This window comes from Gigantopelta aegis, chromosome 5, assembly GCF_016097555.1.
Source record: "Gigantopelta aegis isolate Gae_Host chromosome 5, Gae_host_genome, whole genome shotgun sequence".
NCBI classification, from domain to species: domain Eukaryota; kingdom Metazoa; phylum Mollusca; class Gastropoda; order Neomphalida; family Peltospiridae; genus Gigantopelta; species Gigantopelta aegis.
In genome coordinates, this window is record NC_054703.1 from 26,417,643 (window position 1) to 26,435,039 (window position 17,397).

At 40.4% G+C, this 17,397-nt stretch overlaps 1 protein-coding gene across 1 annotated transcript; it reads left to right on the forward strand.

The window, feature by feature from the left end:
• Nucleotides 1-4,341: 4,341 nt before the first annotated feature.
• Nucleotides 4,342-13,004, forward strand: LOC121372856 (waprin-Phi1-like). Its single transcript, XM_041499296.1, has 4 exons — nt 4,342-4,473; nt 6,336-6,470; nt 8,659-8,721; nt 12,756-13,004. Exons 1-4 carry the CDS (start codon nt 4,425-4,427, stop codon nt 12,917-12,919), a joined length of 411 nt encoding a protein of 136 aa, XP_041355230.1. The 5' UTR covers nt 4,342-4,424; the 3' UTR covers nt 12,920-13,004.
• Nucleotides 13,005-17,397: the final 4,393 nt, after the last annotated feature.

The window sequence follows — 17,397 nt, forward strand, 5'->3', positions numbered from 1 at the left end:
CATTTTTAATATTGTGAGGAAAAAGACACTTCGTTGTTTATGTTCAGGCTGATAGTGACGTAATATCTCGCATAATCTCGCGATACATGTAGTTACAAACAAAGTATCGAAAACATATGTCGATCGAAATTATATGACGGTACGATTTATTAATTTACGAAGACGTTATAAAATAATGTACTTATTGAATATGTGACATTCACTCCCTGAATTCTATATGTGTCCTCAGTCGGTTGAGAATCCCTCGAGGTGCTTGTGTCGCAGGATCGAACCACCTCTGTGGATCCATTCAGCTGATTGGCTTTTTTCTCGTTCCAAAAACCGTGGTATGTGCTTTCCTGTCTGTGGGAAACTGCATATAAAAGATCCCTTGCTGCATTAGATAAAATGTAGTAGGTTTTCTCTGATAACTATACGAGTGATAATTACCAAATGTTTGACATCCAATAACCGATGATTAATTAATCAATGTGCTCTAGTGGTGTCGTTATTAATCATCGGTTATTAGATGTCAAATATTGGGTAATTTTGGCATACAGTCTTTGAATAAAAAGGAAACCCGCAACATTTTTCCATTAATAGCAAGGGATCTTTTATATGCACCATCACACAAACAGGATACGACATATACCACTCAGACCTACCGCGCATCAAACGAGCGCTTTACCTTTGGGCTACGTCCCACCCTCTGGTATAACAAACATTGTGGTATGTGCTATCCTGTGTGGGATGCGGCATATAAAAGATACCTTGCTGCTAATTGAAAAGACTAGCCCATGAAGTGGCGACAGCGGGTTTCCTCTCTCTCATCATTATGTTGTGGCTACACAAGCGCATGTGCAGGAACTTCAGCAGGGGGGGGGGGGGGGGGTGCCCCCCACATTTCAGATGTTTTGTTTAATATTTGTTTTATAATAGTGTATAAATTAAAAGTGTACCCCACACACACTTTTTGGCACCTTCCTACGCCACTGACCTGGGGTTCGACCCCTGTAACCCTCCCCCTGCACACGCGCATGCAACAGCAGGTTTGTTCTCTAGTTGTATGTTTTCTGGGCAATATAATCATAAATAAAAATGTGTTGAGTTGTGCGTTGTGAAATAAAACATTCCTTTCTTTTACACATGGCAGCATTTTTTACATGGTTTACTACGGTTGTTGTGTTTAGACTACGGTTGTTGTGTTTAGACTACGGTTGTTGTGTTTAGACTACGGTTGTTGTGTTTAGACTATGTGCTGAGGTGTCTTTAAGAACGAATGAGGAGGGTTGGGGGTAGGGTGGGTGCTTTGGATCTGTCATTCTCTTTTATATGCTTTAATATACTTGTATTTAATACTTTGCGATACTTCATCTTTTTATAAAAACAAGATGTATATTTACATTGTTTTTCTAAATAAATATTTTGCTTATACGCCTTTTTGTTTGTTTTGTTATACATTTATTGTTTCTACAAATCAGGGTCCCGTTCCATGAAGCAATCTTAGCGCTAAGATCATCTTATGCATAAAGTAGCTATGCATTTAAGGTGATCTTAGTGTTAAGATCGCTTCGTAGAACGGTGATCTCAGTGTTAAGATCGCTTCGTGGAACGGTGATCTGTGTTAAGTTGGCTTCGTGGAACGGTGATCTCAGTGTTAAGGTCGCTTCGTGGAACGGTGATCTCAGTGTTAATATCGCTTCGTGGAACGGTGATCTCAGTGTTAAGATCGCTTCGTGGAACGGTGATCTCAGTGTTAAGGTCGCTTCGTGGAACGGTGATCTCAGTGTTAAGATCGCTTCGTGGAACGGTGATCTCAGTGTTCAGATCGCTTCGTGGAACGGTGATCTCAGTGTTGAGATGGCTTCGTGGAACGGTGATCTCAGTGTTGAGATGGCTTCGTGGAACGGTGATCTCAGTGTTAAGATGGCTTCGTGGAACGGTGATCTCAGTGTTAAGATGGCTTCGTGGAACGGTGATCTCAGTGTTAAGATCGCTTCGTGGAACAGTGCCCACGGACCTAAATTACTAAACTCTCTTACGGTGTTTTGTGAAATTGTCCTTGAGGAGGCACGGCGAGGGGTGTGTGTGTGTGTGGGGGGGGGGGGGGCTCTAACCCCTCCAATTATTCTGAATCAAAAGTATTATCGGTAGTAAAAATCTTAAGGCAGAGATGAATTTTACTGGTAGCATCAACCCCTGTAATTAAGAAATTATAAAAATTTCAATTTATTTTCGTGCTTACCAGATCCCCCAGAGAGTTTGCTTTGTGCCGTCGATCTATCACCCCCCTCCCCCTCCGACCCACCCCAATGTCTACGTGCTTCCACGGTGCCTGATTAATTGGATATAAACATGGAAATGAAACAAAAAGTAAAGTTTGTTTTATTTAACGACGCCACTAGAACACGTTGATTTTTTATCTTATCATCGGCTATTGGACGTCAAACATAAAGGCATCTATTTTGTTAATGAGATGACAAATAATCAAGGTAATTTTTTATTTATGAGGATCTTCTGAAAAACCCCCCACGAGAAAGTAACAAAGCCATTTTACAAGCTTTTCATTGATAAAATAAACGAAAAACCAATTAAATCAACAAAAATGGCAACAAAAATTAAATAAAGGGATCATTTGGGAAAATGTTTATAAAATGCCTTTTCGAATAACTGACGAGGCGAAATTACAATCTTTTGAGTTCAAAATTAATCACCGAATATACTATACTACCAGTAAGCTGATGCAATGCAAACTTTTTGAAACTGAATTATGTACATTTTGCGGTGATACTAAAGAAACTCCAGTTCATTTATTTGTTGAGTGTCAGTACGTTAAAACTAGTTGGTATTGCTTCCTCATACCTAATGCACTCTCATACCTAATGCACTCTCATACCTAAGGCCGCTGAGGTACTTCTTTTTGGTCTTTTTATAAAAGGGACATTCCTGAGTTTGCTGCAATTTTTAAGATGTTATCGACTAACATAGACTTTTTAACGATTGTAATTATGTTTTAAAACAACAAAAAATTTCAATTTTTATTGTCCCAGCAAAACCAATTTGGCAATGTCAGGAATGGGGCCCTGAATCATTACCTTACACACATGTATAGACATAACTGCACAAAGAAAAAAAAAAAAAAAAATTATACCAAGGCAACAACACACCCACACAAACGCGCGCTCTCTCTCTCTCTCTCTCTCTCTCTCTCTCTCTCTCTCTCTCTCTCTATCTCTATCTCTCATATACACAGATACACACACACATTCTGTCTTACACACACACACGCACACACGCACACACACATACATACAGAAGATTGATGTTGAAAAAGAACAGGTTTTAGCCAAGTCCCGAGTTATATATATCTATCATACGTAACAGACTATATTATCAACCTTTCATTTCTCTGCTATTATCACAATATGTTGCTATTAATTGTTACTGTGTTAATAATAATACTACTACTAATACTACTACTACTACTACTACTACTACTACTACTACTACTACTACTACTACTAATAATAATAATAATAAAACATGCTTCAATCAGCGAACGTTTCGCTAACGTTCGCGAACTATTTGATTGGTTCCCGACGTGGCAATTTGGTTTAACGTGAAGCGCATAGACCAGTCTAGCGGAGCGGTTGTCCCAGGTAAAATGTCACCCGTTACTGGTGTTTCGTTTATTTAGGAGGCAAGTCCAATTATTCTCATTCCGGATGCTGAGTCAAAATGAGTAATGTTGACACGTCTGTTCTCTTACAGTGTTTGCGTTCAACAACAGCTGATGTCCGTGTCAAACAAGACATGACGTCAGCACACTCACGGATGTAAGGTGGCTATGTATTTATATACTGATGGAAAAAAAACGGGATCACACAAATGTTTGTTTGTTTGTTTTATTTTGGTTAACTACACCAATAGAAAACATTGATTAATTAATCATCGGCTATTGGATGTCAAATATTTGGTGATTTTGACAGGTAGTCATGAGAAGAAACCCGTTACATTTGTTCTGATGCAGCAAGGGATCTTTTATTTGCATCATTCCACAGACAGGACAACACATACCATGACCTTTGATATACCAGTCTTGGTACACTGGCTGGAACGAGAAATAGCCCAATGGGCTCTCCAACGGGGATCTAGCTAACTAACTTGAAAATAAAAAGCCAGAAACTGCACTTTTATCACAGATGTAGCGGAGCAACTTCCCACCCCATCCCTTGTACCCCCTCTAGGTACGGACCTGGAAGTTAATTGTGTTCTTGACCTTTAATTATACATTATTCACATTTAATTCCATATTACATTTTGTATTTTATACACTATGTGTTCCCCCTTTTTTCCATCAGTATATATATCAGACACGTGAGGGTATATAATCTAAAACAGTTGTTTGCAGTCAGAGTTCTCAGTTCGTTACTAAAACCAAAACAATGGGATCCCATATTGTGATTTTTATGTGTGCTCTTTCGTTAGCAGCAGGTTTGTACAGTCTTAAAGGGTGTGAGGGAGGTGGGCGGGGGGGGGGGGGGGGGGGGGTGTGTGTGTGTGTGTGTGTGTGTTTTGTGTGTGTGTGTTCAGGTGAGTAACAGAACCACCCTCGACTAGGAGGAAGGAAGGAAATGTTTTATTTAACGACGCACTCAACACATTTTGTTTACGGTTATATGGCGTCAGACATATGGTTAAGGACCACACAGATATGGAGAGAGGAAACTCGCTGTCAGCACTTCGTGGACTACTCTTTTCGATTAGTAGCAAGGGATCTTTTATATACGCCATGCACGGCCTTTGTTACGCCAGTTGTGGAGGACTGGCTGGAACGAGAAATAGCCCAATGGGCCCACCGACGGGACAAACCTAAAGCTGAATATGTTTGAAACCGTCCTTTTGGTTGTTATATTTGAATTGCTTCAATAGTTGTGACGGGGGCGAGTCGTAGCCCAGTGGTAAAGCGGTTGCTTGCTCGGTTTAGGATCGATCCCCGTCGGTAGTGCCATTGGGCTATTTCTCATTTCAGCCATTGCACCACGACTGGTGTATTAAAGGTCGTGGTATGTGCTATCCTGTCTGTCGGATGGTGCACATAAAAGATCCCTTGCTACTAATGAAAAATGTATCGGGTTTCCTCTAAAATACTATATGCCAAAATTACCAAATTCTTAACATCCAATAGCTAATAATTAATACATCAATGTGTTCTAACAAAACAAACTTTATACTTGAATTACTTCATTAGTTGTGGCGAATGGGTTATTACCTAGGATCAGCTTGTCGTTTGTCTTTAAATCGACTACCTCATTCAACTGACAGGATTTTTTCTCGTTCCAACCAGTGCACCACAACTGGTCAAAGGCCGTGGTATATGCTTTCCTGTCTGTGGGAAAGTGCATTTAAAAGATCCCTTGCTGCATTAGGACAAATGTAGCGGGTTTCTTCTGATGACTACGTGTCAGAATTACCAAATGTTTGACATCCAATAGTCGATGATTAATTAATGGTGTTTTTTACACTAGCCAGGGACGCCACTATTTTTCTTATAACATAAAAAGAAGGGAGTAGGTAACCTCACAGACCTGGGGGAGGGGGGGGGGGGATCGATCTAGGATCGATCCCCGTCGGTGAACCCATTGGGCTATTTCTCATTCCAGCCAGTGCACCACGGCTGGTGTATCAAAGTTCGTGGTATGTGCTATCCTGTCTGTGGGATGGTGGACATAAAACTAAAAGATCCCTTGCTACTGTCGGTGAGCCCATTGGGCTATTTCTCGTTCCAGCCAGTGCAAAACAGGTGTTTGTTATCCTGTCTGTGAGATGATGTACATAGAAGATCACTACTGATGGGAAAATGTAGCGGGTTTCCTCTCTAAGTACTTCAAAAATTACTAAATGTTTGACATCCAATAGCCGATCATTAAACAAAAACACACAACACATGCTGAAGTGAGATGCAAGTAAGATAAAGCAATGGTTGACAATTTAGTCATCTAAATAGAGTACTTTTACTCCCATACATTCGTATGAGTAAACACACACACACACACACACACACGCACACACATACGCACGCACGGACACACACACACACACACACACACACACACACACACACACACACACACACACACTGGTGTGTCGGTCTGTTCATCTCCGTCTGTGCATCTCTCTCTCCCTCCCTCCTCTCTCTCTCTCTCTCTCTCTCTCTCTCTCTCTCTCTCTCTCTCTCTCTCTCCCTCTCTCTCTCTCTCTCTCTTTCCCCCCACCCCCGAGTGTGGATGCGCGTATGTGGACTAATGCCAAACATTATTAATTTATTACTTTAAAAAAAAGTTTTTTATTCACAGCTTCTGTCAGCAGTTATTGGGGAGGATGTGGTCCACCCCCGGGTGTTAATCCGCACTGCGAATTGATAGGCCTACTGGCACCAGCTTCCATGCGATATAAAAGGTTAGACTGCCGATCGTCTGGATGTCCGTCTGGTAAGTATTTTTCTACCCCCCCCCCCCAAAAAAAAAAAAAACCCGCCACAAAAACACCCCACAAAACCCAACACACACAGACAAATCCACAAAAACCCAACCCCAAAACACAAAACAACAGCAAACAAATTGCTCGATTCGATTATCATTAGTGCATGGACTTTACCACGTATTTCCATCATTCTACGCGCAAAATGAGTTTTAATCCATGTATAAATGCGTAGTGATTCTTGTGCAACCCTATATAGCCGTTTGGCGGTAATGCCGAATGTTGTTATCGATATTCGGGCATTTTCGTTTAGTTCGGACAAAACCTAGTCCAAACGAACGTAGAAATTAAGGAAAGTATTGACTTAATGTGCGCCCTGCACTAGGCAACACTCAGCCTGCTGCCCCCCCCCCCCCCCCCCCCCCAACAAAAAGGAGAGCTCGTACGCCTATGCATGGACTTTCCCATAATAGATCACATGAGTGGAGGCCATAGGGATGATATCTGTGTGGGGTTTGGTCCACAGTTTCCATTGAAGGGGGAGGAGGGGGGAGTCACAACCTCTATAGTGTTGGGCACAAGCCATATGTTGTACCGTTATTTATATGGAGTTGGCTGAGCAATAAAACAAGACGGTGCAAAGATGACGAGAGTCAAAGGCAGCTTCATGAGAGAGAGAGAGAGAGAGAGAGAGAGAGAGAGAGAGAGAGAGAGAGAGAGAGAGAGAGAGAGAGAGAGAGAGAGAGAGAGAGAGAGAGAGAGAGAGAGAGAGAGAGAGAGAGAGAGACACACAGACAGACAGACAGACATACAGAGATAGAGAGGGGGGATGCACGTGACGTAACACCAGTTAGGACGTGTACGTGATTTAGTACAAATAAGTCTATCAACATTAGTCTCAGTCTTTTCAAGGGAAACGTATCCGAACCGAAGGAAAAAAACACCTAAAACAAAATCCCCCACCCCCACCCCAACCCACAGCCCATCCCACTAGCACGTACGCGTGTTAGTTCATAATGCGTTACCCACACAGATAGTATTGACAAAATGTTTCTGAGCTGGTTCAGGTTGCAGGAACATATTATACCAAATACTTGTTCTTGGAAGTTTGTTTGATGTCCACGGGTATGGGAGTGTGGGGTGGGGTGGTGGGGGCTGGACGTTGCCCAGTGGTAAAGCGCTCGCTTGATGCGCGGTCGGTTTGGGATAAATCCACGTCTATGGGCCCATTGGGCTATTTCTCGTTCCAGCCAGTGCACCACGACTGGTATATCAAAGGCCTTGGTATGTGCTATCCTTTCTGTGGGATGGTGCATATAAAAAATCCCTTGCTGCATTAGGAAAAATGTAGTGGGTTCTTATCTGATGGCTGCGTGTCAGAATTACCAAATGCTTTACATCCAATAGCCGATGATTAATTAAGCAATGTGCTCCAGTGGTGTTGTTAAACAAAAATGAAAAAACCCAACACCCATATCCAGGTGTTTTTTTTATTGCATGGAAAAAAGAAAGAAATGTTTTATTTAACGACGCACTCAACACATTTTATTTACAGTTATATGGCGTCAGACATATGGTTAAGGACCACATAGATTTGGAGAGGAAACCCGCTGTCGCCACTACATGGGCTACTCTTCCGATTAGCAGCAAGGGATCTTTTATTTGCGCTTCCCACAGGCAGGATAGCACAAACCATGGCCTTTGTTGAACCAGTTATGGGCCACTGGTCGGTGCAAGTGGTTTACACCTACCCACTGAGCCTTGCGGAGCACTCACTCAGGGTTTGGAGTCGGTATCTGGATTTAAAATCCCATGCCTCGACTGGGATCCGAACCCAGTACCTACCAGCCTATAGACCGATGGCCTGCCACGATGCCACCGAGGCCGGTCTTTTTATTGTATGGAGCATGTAGGCCTCTGTCTATAATATACAAAGGGGCAGGACGTTGCACTATGGTAAAGCGCTCGCCTGATGCACGGTCGGTCTAAGATCGATCCCCGTCGGTGTGCACAAGATCCATTTCGCGTTCCATCCAGTCTGCATACTGGTGTATCAAAGCCCGTGGAATGTACTATCCTGCCAGTAGGATTCTGCATATAAAAGATCCTTTGTTGTCAAATGGAATGGGTAGCCCATTGCGTGGCGTTCCTGAATGGTCGTATTTGTTAAAATATCCATTTGCTTATATTTTGTTTCAGGTAAAGTGTGCTGTCGGAATTATTGTACTTACCATTGTCAAGAACCATCCAACTGGAAACCATGTGAGTATACCGACACAGCGGACAATCAGCTGAGATACAATCAAAGAGGGTTTCCATAAAATCGTTTAAACCTCGCCGACGCAAATTGAGGGAAATATTTAAAGAGAAGGCAGTCACAGAAGGACATCTAGGTCCCCATAAAGGGACATTCCTGAGTTTGCTGCATTGTAAGATGTTTCCGGCTAATAAAACATTTCTACGATTAAACTTGCATATTAAATATATTTTCTGGTTTAGAATATCGGTATCTGTATATTCAATGTGTTTCTGGTCGTCTTAATGTTTGGAAGAAGCCCAAACTGGATTTTGTCTTTCGGAAATAAAATGAAATTTACGCTAGTACAAATATTAGAACGATCAGAAACACGTTTAATATACAGCCTCTAATATGTTATGCAGGAAAATATATTTGATATGTAATTACAATTGTTAAAAAATCTCTGTTAGTCGATAACATCTTAAACATCGTAGCAAACTCAGGAATGTCCCTTTAACGAGCTACTCTCGACTCACTAATTTCAAAACTACACGTAGCTCCCTCTTTACTATTTAGACGAACCGTTAAAAAATGCGCCTAATTTCCTTCTAAAAAATGCGCACCATTTCTCTTTGGACTCATCCTTCGGGACGCAAAATTCCATAGCACCAAACCACACCCCGTCTATTACCGGTCTCTGGTCGGACTGCCGGTGTGCTCCCATGCACCTATCAGTGCAGGCGGTCTCCTCTTCACCCACACACCCGTTCCTGTCCTGGACGGAAGAGCCGGCTGAGGCCGACACCTGCGCCCAGGACAGGCGTGCGCTACAACAGCTTGCTCTGAATGTGCACGTTAAAATCTCTGACCTGACCTGACCTGACCTGACAGAAGGGCTACCTTTCGATCAACTAAGTCAAATCAACCAATTAGCTCCATTTTCAATTTTGATGAACCTTTCTAAATTATGTGTCAAAATTACCTTCAAGACATTATGCAACATTTTCTATTTGGCTTTAATCTTACGGGATATTTGCAAATTCAATAGCACCAAAACCAACCCTCGTCCGCTACCGACCCTGGTCAGGCTGCTTGTGCTCCCTTGCACATACCAGCGCGGACGACCCCCTCAAACCCCAAAACATTTTCCTGTCCTGGACTGAGGAGCCGGTGAAAGTAACACAGTTACAACAACTTCTTCTGAATGTACTCTTGAGTGTATAGCTTTAATTATGTATTGTTTATGTATATGTAAGGATTCAAGATCCCCCAACCTTGACCTTGCTTATGTTTCCGGGGACAATAAATAATTAAAAAAACAAAAACAAAAACCAAAAAAAACCCAACAACACCCAAACAAATAAAATATATACATGAAAAAAAAGAAACGAAAAGAAAAAACTTGTTCAGAATGTGCACGTTAAAACCTATAACCTGACTTGATCTCACCTCACAGGTGGGATTTAGGTCAGTCGGTAGAAGACGCACCCGAGATGTTTGGTCGCAGGTGAACCCATTTTCTGATTACGTATTCACGGTGCTGTCCAGTGCGTCTGCTATAACATATTTCATATATTAGTCACTAATTCCAGGTATCTGAAAATTGCGAGAACGATCGTTTCGTTCGTGCGTTGTAACGCAAATCTATTTTTGTGTAACCTATTTTTTTTTCGCGCAAAATAAATCGGTCACGCAGATTTTCAACTGTCAACAGGCCTGAATACTCGCATTACACGAAGACACCCGATAGCACATAATGCATTTAACCGAAACATTGTTGAAAGGGGAGGTGGTAGAGGTACTGTCGGGTTTCTTCCCGTAACGTGTGCTTTCATGATGGACATACAAACTATTTGTTATTTGCCAACTCGAAAATGATTTATATAAATGTATTTAAGGTTAAACATTTTAAATATAATAATATTACAATATATATATTTTTAAAATATTAAATTACACTGTTTTTAATCTAATAATATTGTAATTTTTAAAGTCTAATAATATTACAATAGTTTTAATCTAACACTATTACAATGTTTCTGATCTAATGATATTACAATTTTTTTAATCTAATAATATAAAAATGTTTTTAATATAATAATATGACACTGTTATTAATCTAATAATATTAAGAATATTTTTAATCAAATAGTATTACAATGGTTTAAAAAAAAATTATTATTACAATGATTTTAATATTATATTACAATGATTTTAATATTATATTACAATGATTTTAATATAATATTACACTGTTTTTAATCTAATAATATTAGAAAGTGTTTAATCTAATGATATTACATAAAGAATACTACATGAGTGGCTGTTAGGATATCATTTACCTTACGAGTTGTTTAAACATACATCTAACGAGCTGAGGGTTTTTTCATTGGATGTATGGCATTGGTGACCTGGTCATCACCTAGGAGCAGCCATTCGTATGTCTTGAAATAGTTAACACACGTACATGTGTTAAAAAGTATGTGTTATCAAAAATAACGAATGATGTTCTCACCAACGGGTGTGTAAGACAATGTTAATATAAGAATGTTTTAAATCTGACAATATTACAATGTTTTAATACAATAATATTACAAAGATATTAATCTGATACCATTACAATGTTTTTTAATCTAATACTTTTCTTTTTTAAAATCCAATATCACCATGTTTTTCATTTAATAACATAACAATAATATTTATCTAATATTATTACAAAGTTTAAAAAAAAATATATCAATCTCTTCTTGCGCTGCTTTAAAAAGTGGAAATTAATTCAAGCCGACTTTCATTTTCCATAAATTTCCATGACCCAAAACTAAAATTGTATAACTTTCCCGGCCTGACAAAATTACATTTAGTAAAAGTAAAGTTTGTTTTATTTAACGACGCCACTAGAGCATATTGATTTTTTTATCTTATCATCGGCTATTGGACGTCAAACATATGGTCATTCTGACACTGTATTTTAGAGGAAACCCGCTGTCGCCACATAGGCAACTCCTTTACGACAGGCAGCAAGGGATCTTTTATTATGAGTTTCCAGAACTTCTTCCAGCCCTTATATACCCTGATGAAAATGGCCACGACCCCACTCCCATGCAACCCATTCAGAACTCGAGTCCTTTCATTCATTAATTTTCAACTTATTTTTCATGCCTATATCCAATTAAGGTTCAATCACGCTGTCCTGGGCACACACATCAGCTATCTGGGTTGTCTGTCCAGAACAGTGGGTTAGTTGTTAGTTGGTTAGTGGTTAGTGAGAGAGAAGCGGGTGTAGTGGTCTTACACCTACTCATTGTGCCCTTAAGAACTCGCTTTGGGTTGGAGCCGGTACAGCGCTGCGAACCCTGTACCTACCAGCCTGTAGTCCGATGGCTTAACCACTGCGCAACCGAGGCATGTAACTCGAGTGCCCACGTACAGTTTACATCAAGTATCCATCTGGCCCGAGTACTCTGACTGTAAGAGAGCTAGTCGGACATATGGACGGTCATCAGCCCGAGTACTCTGACTGTAAGAGAGCTAGACGGACATTTGGACGGTTATCAGCCCGAGTACTCTGACTGTAAGAGAGTTAGTCGGACATTTGGACGGTTATCAGCCCGAGTACTCTGACTGTAAGAGAGCTAGTCGGACATTTGGACGGTTATCAGCCCGAGTACTCTGACTGTAAGAGAGCTAGACGGACATTTGGACGGTTATCAGCCCGAGTACTCTGACGGTAAGAGAGCTAGTCGGACATTTGGACGGTTATCAGCCCGAGTACTCTGACGGTAAGAGAGCTAGTCGGACATTTGGACGGTTATCAGCCCGAGTACTATGACGGCAAGAGAGCTAGTCGGACATTTGGACAGTTATCAGCCCGAGTACACTGACGGTAAGAGAGCTAGTCGGACATTTGGACAGTTATCAATGCTCACGTATAACTGTCCAAATTTCTGTCTAGCTGTCATACCGTCAGAGTACTTGCGCTAGTATTCTTCGTACAGGCCAACACACTACCTACTAGTAGTCGAGTGATGATAGATAATTCATGTTTTGTCTTTTTCAGATACGTGTCCATGGACGGGTAACACGAAGTGTCCAAAACGAAGTGCGCTCATGACGTCGGCTGGATGTACGTCGGACAAGGATTGTCAACGCGGGAAACTGTGCTGTACCGTCAATTGCCGCAAACAGTGCGTCACGGGCCGGCCTACTGCGCTACCCCAGTAGTCAAAGGAGCGTGATTTACTGACGTGTATAGATCACACTGACGTGTTAAGAAAAATAAATAAAAGAGAAAGGAAGAAAAAAAAAAACGAAAAAAAAAACGAAAAAAAAAAAAAAAAAAAAAAACAGAAGAAGAAAAGAAAAACAAAGAACACAGAACAAAACCAAAACCAAATAAAATCAAAACTTAAAAACCTACCTGAGAAAAGAAGAAAAAACCAAAACAACACAAAACAACACACACAAGCATTCTCACACACATAGACACACGCGCTTACATATACACACATAAGCATACACACGCACGCACACACACACACACACACATGCATACACACATACACACAAGCATACACACATACCAAAATATACACTGAAGCACTCCCCCCCCCCCCCACCCACACACACACAGCAACAAGTCTATCATCCCAACATTCCAACTACATTTTCAAAAAAAACAAAAACGGAAAAAAACAAAACAAAAAAACCAAAAAAAACCCCCAACCACCTATTTGTTTTATCCATCTTCTGGCTCCCTAAAGCGTACATAAAAAATATTTTGCAAGGAATGTTTTGTGTTTTTTATTTCCGACTTGAAAAGGTACAACATTGACCCCACTCCAACAAATAGAATGTTGACTATTATATATTAAGAAATATTATAGAATCCATTTATATTTAATTAATACAGTTATTATCTACTAATAACGCAAAGGAATTATACAAGTTGGGAAAATAGTTATACATAGGAATTAAATGTTTTATTTAACGAGACACTCAACACATTTTATTTACGGTTATATGGCGTCAGACATGGTTAAGGACCATACAGATATTGAGAAAGGAAACCCACTGTCGCCACTTCATGGGCTACTCTTTTTGATTAGCAGCAAGGGATCTTTTATATGTACCATCCCACAGACAGGGTAGTACATACATAACACGGCCTTTGATATATCAGTCGTGGCGCGCTGGCTGGAAAGAGAAATAGCACAATGGGCCGAGCGACGGGGATCGATCCCAAACGAACCGCGCATCATGCGAGTGCTTTACCACTGGGCTACGTCCCGACCCCAGTTATACATAGAGAATAATACATGAGTGGCCGTTAGGTACCGTGAATCTTACAACGAGTTGTTTTAAAACGAATCTAACGAGCGAAAGCGAGTTGGATACGTTATTAAACATCGAGTTGTAAAATAAATATGATATCTAACGGACGCGAATGTTGCATTCTATTTGTTACATATCCTGAGAAAAAAAAACACCCTTAAGTTTTAAAATAAATTTAAATGCCTTTTCAAACGAAAACCTATTTACGGCCGTTGCGAGTATAGTTAACTTGTGCGTCACAGACAAGTCGATTTCAAGTTAACTTGTGCGTCACAGACAAGCCCATTTCAAGTTAACTTGTGCGTCACAGACAAGTCGATTTCAAGTTAACTTGTGCGTCACAGACAAGTCAATTTCAAGTTAACTTGTGCGTCACAGACAAGTCGATTTTAAGTTAACTTGTGCGTCACAGACAAGTCGATTTCAAGTTATCTTGTGCGTCACAGACAAATCGATTTCAAGTTAACTTGTACGCCACGGAGTGATCGATTTGGCCGTTCATTTTATGGTATGACATTGGTGACCAGGTCATCACCTAGGAGCAGCCCCTCGAATGGCTTTAAAATGTTGACGCACGTATAATTTATGTGTTAACAAGTATGTGTTATAAAAAATAACGAACGGGTGTGTAAGAAAAAGTGTTTAGAAGAGAATCTATAGTTGTGTAGTTTAGACAATTTATGTTATGATTACAAATTTTATATTCTCCTTATCTATCTATTTTTATAACACCTTCCATTATGCCTGTAAATTGCGATATACATGTATATGTATGTCAATTGATGAGTTGTAAACGCTCAAGGTAGGCTCAGGCTACCAACTGCTACGATAAAGTTGGCCAACTGTCTGCTCTCACGTCTTTACAATTGTTCAATTGCTAGTCTGAGCGCTCTTACAGCTCGATTCTCGCGGTATAACCCATTAGTTGTTAGTCTGAGCGCTCTTACAGCTCGATTCTCGCGGTATAACCCATTAGTTGTGTCTGAGCGCTCTTACAGCTCGATTCTCGCGGTATAACCCAGTAGTTGTTAGTCTGAGCGCTCTTACAGCTCGATTCTCGCGGTATAACCCATTAGTTGTTAGTCTGAGCGCTCTTACAGCTCGATTCTCGCGGTATAACCCATTAGTTGTTAGTCTGAGCGCTCTTACAGCTCGATTCTCGCGGTATAACCCATTAGTTGTTAGTCTGAGCGCTCTTACAGCTCGATTCTCGCGGTATAACCCATTAGTTGTTAGTCTGAGCGCTCTTACAGCTCGATTCTCACGGTATAACCCATTAGTTGCTAGTCTGAGCGCTCTTACAGCTCGATTCTCACGGTATAACCCATTAGTTGTTAGTCTGAGCGCTCTTACAGCTCGATTCTCACGGTATAACCCATTAGTTGTTAGTCTGAGCGCACCCGTCGTAAGTTGGAGAAATTACAACGCAACCGTCGAGTTGGCCAACTTTGTGATGGCCGTTGGTAGTGTGAGACTAGCATTAGGAATTGAATTCAATTGACTGTGTTGACAGTTGTGAACGGCTTCTTATGTCTCATTAGCTTTAAAGTGTTAACACTCATAATTAATTACACACACGGTACAGTGATCACGCACTTTAGGAAATCAATAAAAGACCTGTAATGGATGATGGACATGAATGGTTGTGTTTGGTTTGTTTCCGTTGCTGTTTTTGTTATGTTTTCTGTTTTTATTTGTTTATTTGACAGGGGGGGGGGGGGGGGGGGGGGGGGGGGGGGGGGGGGGGGGGAGGAGGAGGGGGGCAGCTTCTCCCCCCCTCCCCCCAGTGCTGGAGCAAAAAATCAAATATCTGAGCTAAATCCAGAACAGGGGTTTAGAAAATACACCAGAAAACCCCACAAATTAAGGTACTTTCAATAAAGAAGCGATCGGGTAGTTGAATCAGGACGGATCTATGAAAAGAAAAGGGATGCGTACTTAAGACACCTCAGCACTATTTGTGTCTAACATATGCAGGGGAGGATCCGAGTGAACTGACCTAGAGGGATCTGCCCCACCCGAATTTTTTTTTTAAAGTGTTTTTTTTTTTTTTTTATGTAAAAGATCCCTTGCTGCATTAGAAAAATGTAGCGTGTTTCCTCTGATAACTACAAGATAATTACCAAATGTTTGACATCCAATAGCCGATGTTTAATTAATCAATGTGCTCCAGTGGTGTCGTTAAACAAAACAAACTTTAACTTTAACCGAGGTGATTCGATGCCACGTCAGGCAATGCACTCAACCAACTGACCTAAATCCCGTCCAATATCGATGATGAATGTTCCTATATATGTATTCGCATTATTAAAGGGACATTCCTGAGTTTGGTCAATTGTAAGATGTTTCTGACTAATAAAATATGTCTACGAGTAAACTTACATATTAAATATATTTTCTTGTTTAGAATATCAGTGCCTGTATATTCAATGTGTTTCTGGTCGTCTTAATATTTCTAAAAAGCCCAAACTGGATTTTGTCTTCAAATAATTTCGTACGTACGAAAAAAATATATTTCAGGAAATAAAATTAAATTTAACCTAGTACAAATATTATAACGATCAGAAACACGTTTAATATACAGCCACTAATATTTTATGAAGAAAAATATATTTGATATGTAATTACAATCGTTAAAAAGTATCTGTTAGTCGATAACATCTTAAAAATTGCAGCAAAATGCAGCGTACGGAAAATGAATGCTAACAGATATCCGCATTAAAGCATAATGAACCGTACAGAAAGTGCACGCGAAAACAGCACACATGAGACCCGTTTCCAGGACGGAGAGCGCCAGCGATCATTTCGACTGGTTCCCATCGCGTCCAATACCATCACATTCAATTGATATTTAGCGCAAACACCAGTCCAACGATGAACCTTGAGTTTACTGCTACTAAAATATGCGAAGTAAAGACAAAAGAAGACAGAGAATATGGTTATCATGGCGTGAGCGTTCGTACAGAGACCACAACAATAAAATTATCGCCCATTGGAAGCAGCAGCCAATCAAAATAGAATGTAAACAACAAAAGTATGAATAAATAATGCAGACAACTGTTCAAGCTTAGTCTATAGAAAGCGTGTTTAAAGGCATACTGTCACAGACTTAAGGACCTTGTTTCTCTAAAAATGGACAATAAATAAAAATTACTGTAATTGTTGGAAACCAAATCTAGCTATCGCATCACCTTACTCTGAACCATGATGGACTGAAATCCATGTCATCCCTCTCGGCAATTTTAGTTTTTGAATTATGGACCATTGCCATAATTCAATTATTTTTACAAAAATTGTCATTAATAAATGGAGTATGGTGGTTATGAAGATGGTTGAATAAAGTACATTTAGGGACAAATCAAACTATA

Excerpts from the sequence above, each read along its gene's own strand:
- LOC121372856 (XM_041499296.1), top strand. The coding sequence starts at position 4,425 with ATGGGATCCCATATTGTGATTTTTATGTGTGCTCTTTCGTTAGCAGCA. Across the intron at positions 4,474-6,335 it reads TGCTCTTTCGTTAGCAGCAG|CTTCTGTCAGCAGTTATTGG; the intron begins GTTTGTACAGTC and ends TTTTATTCACAG. Across the intron at positions 8,722-12,755 it reads ACCATCCAACTGGAAACCAT|ATACGTGTCCATGGACGGGT; the intron begins GTGAGTATACCG and ends TGTCTTTTTCAG.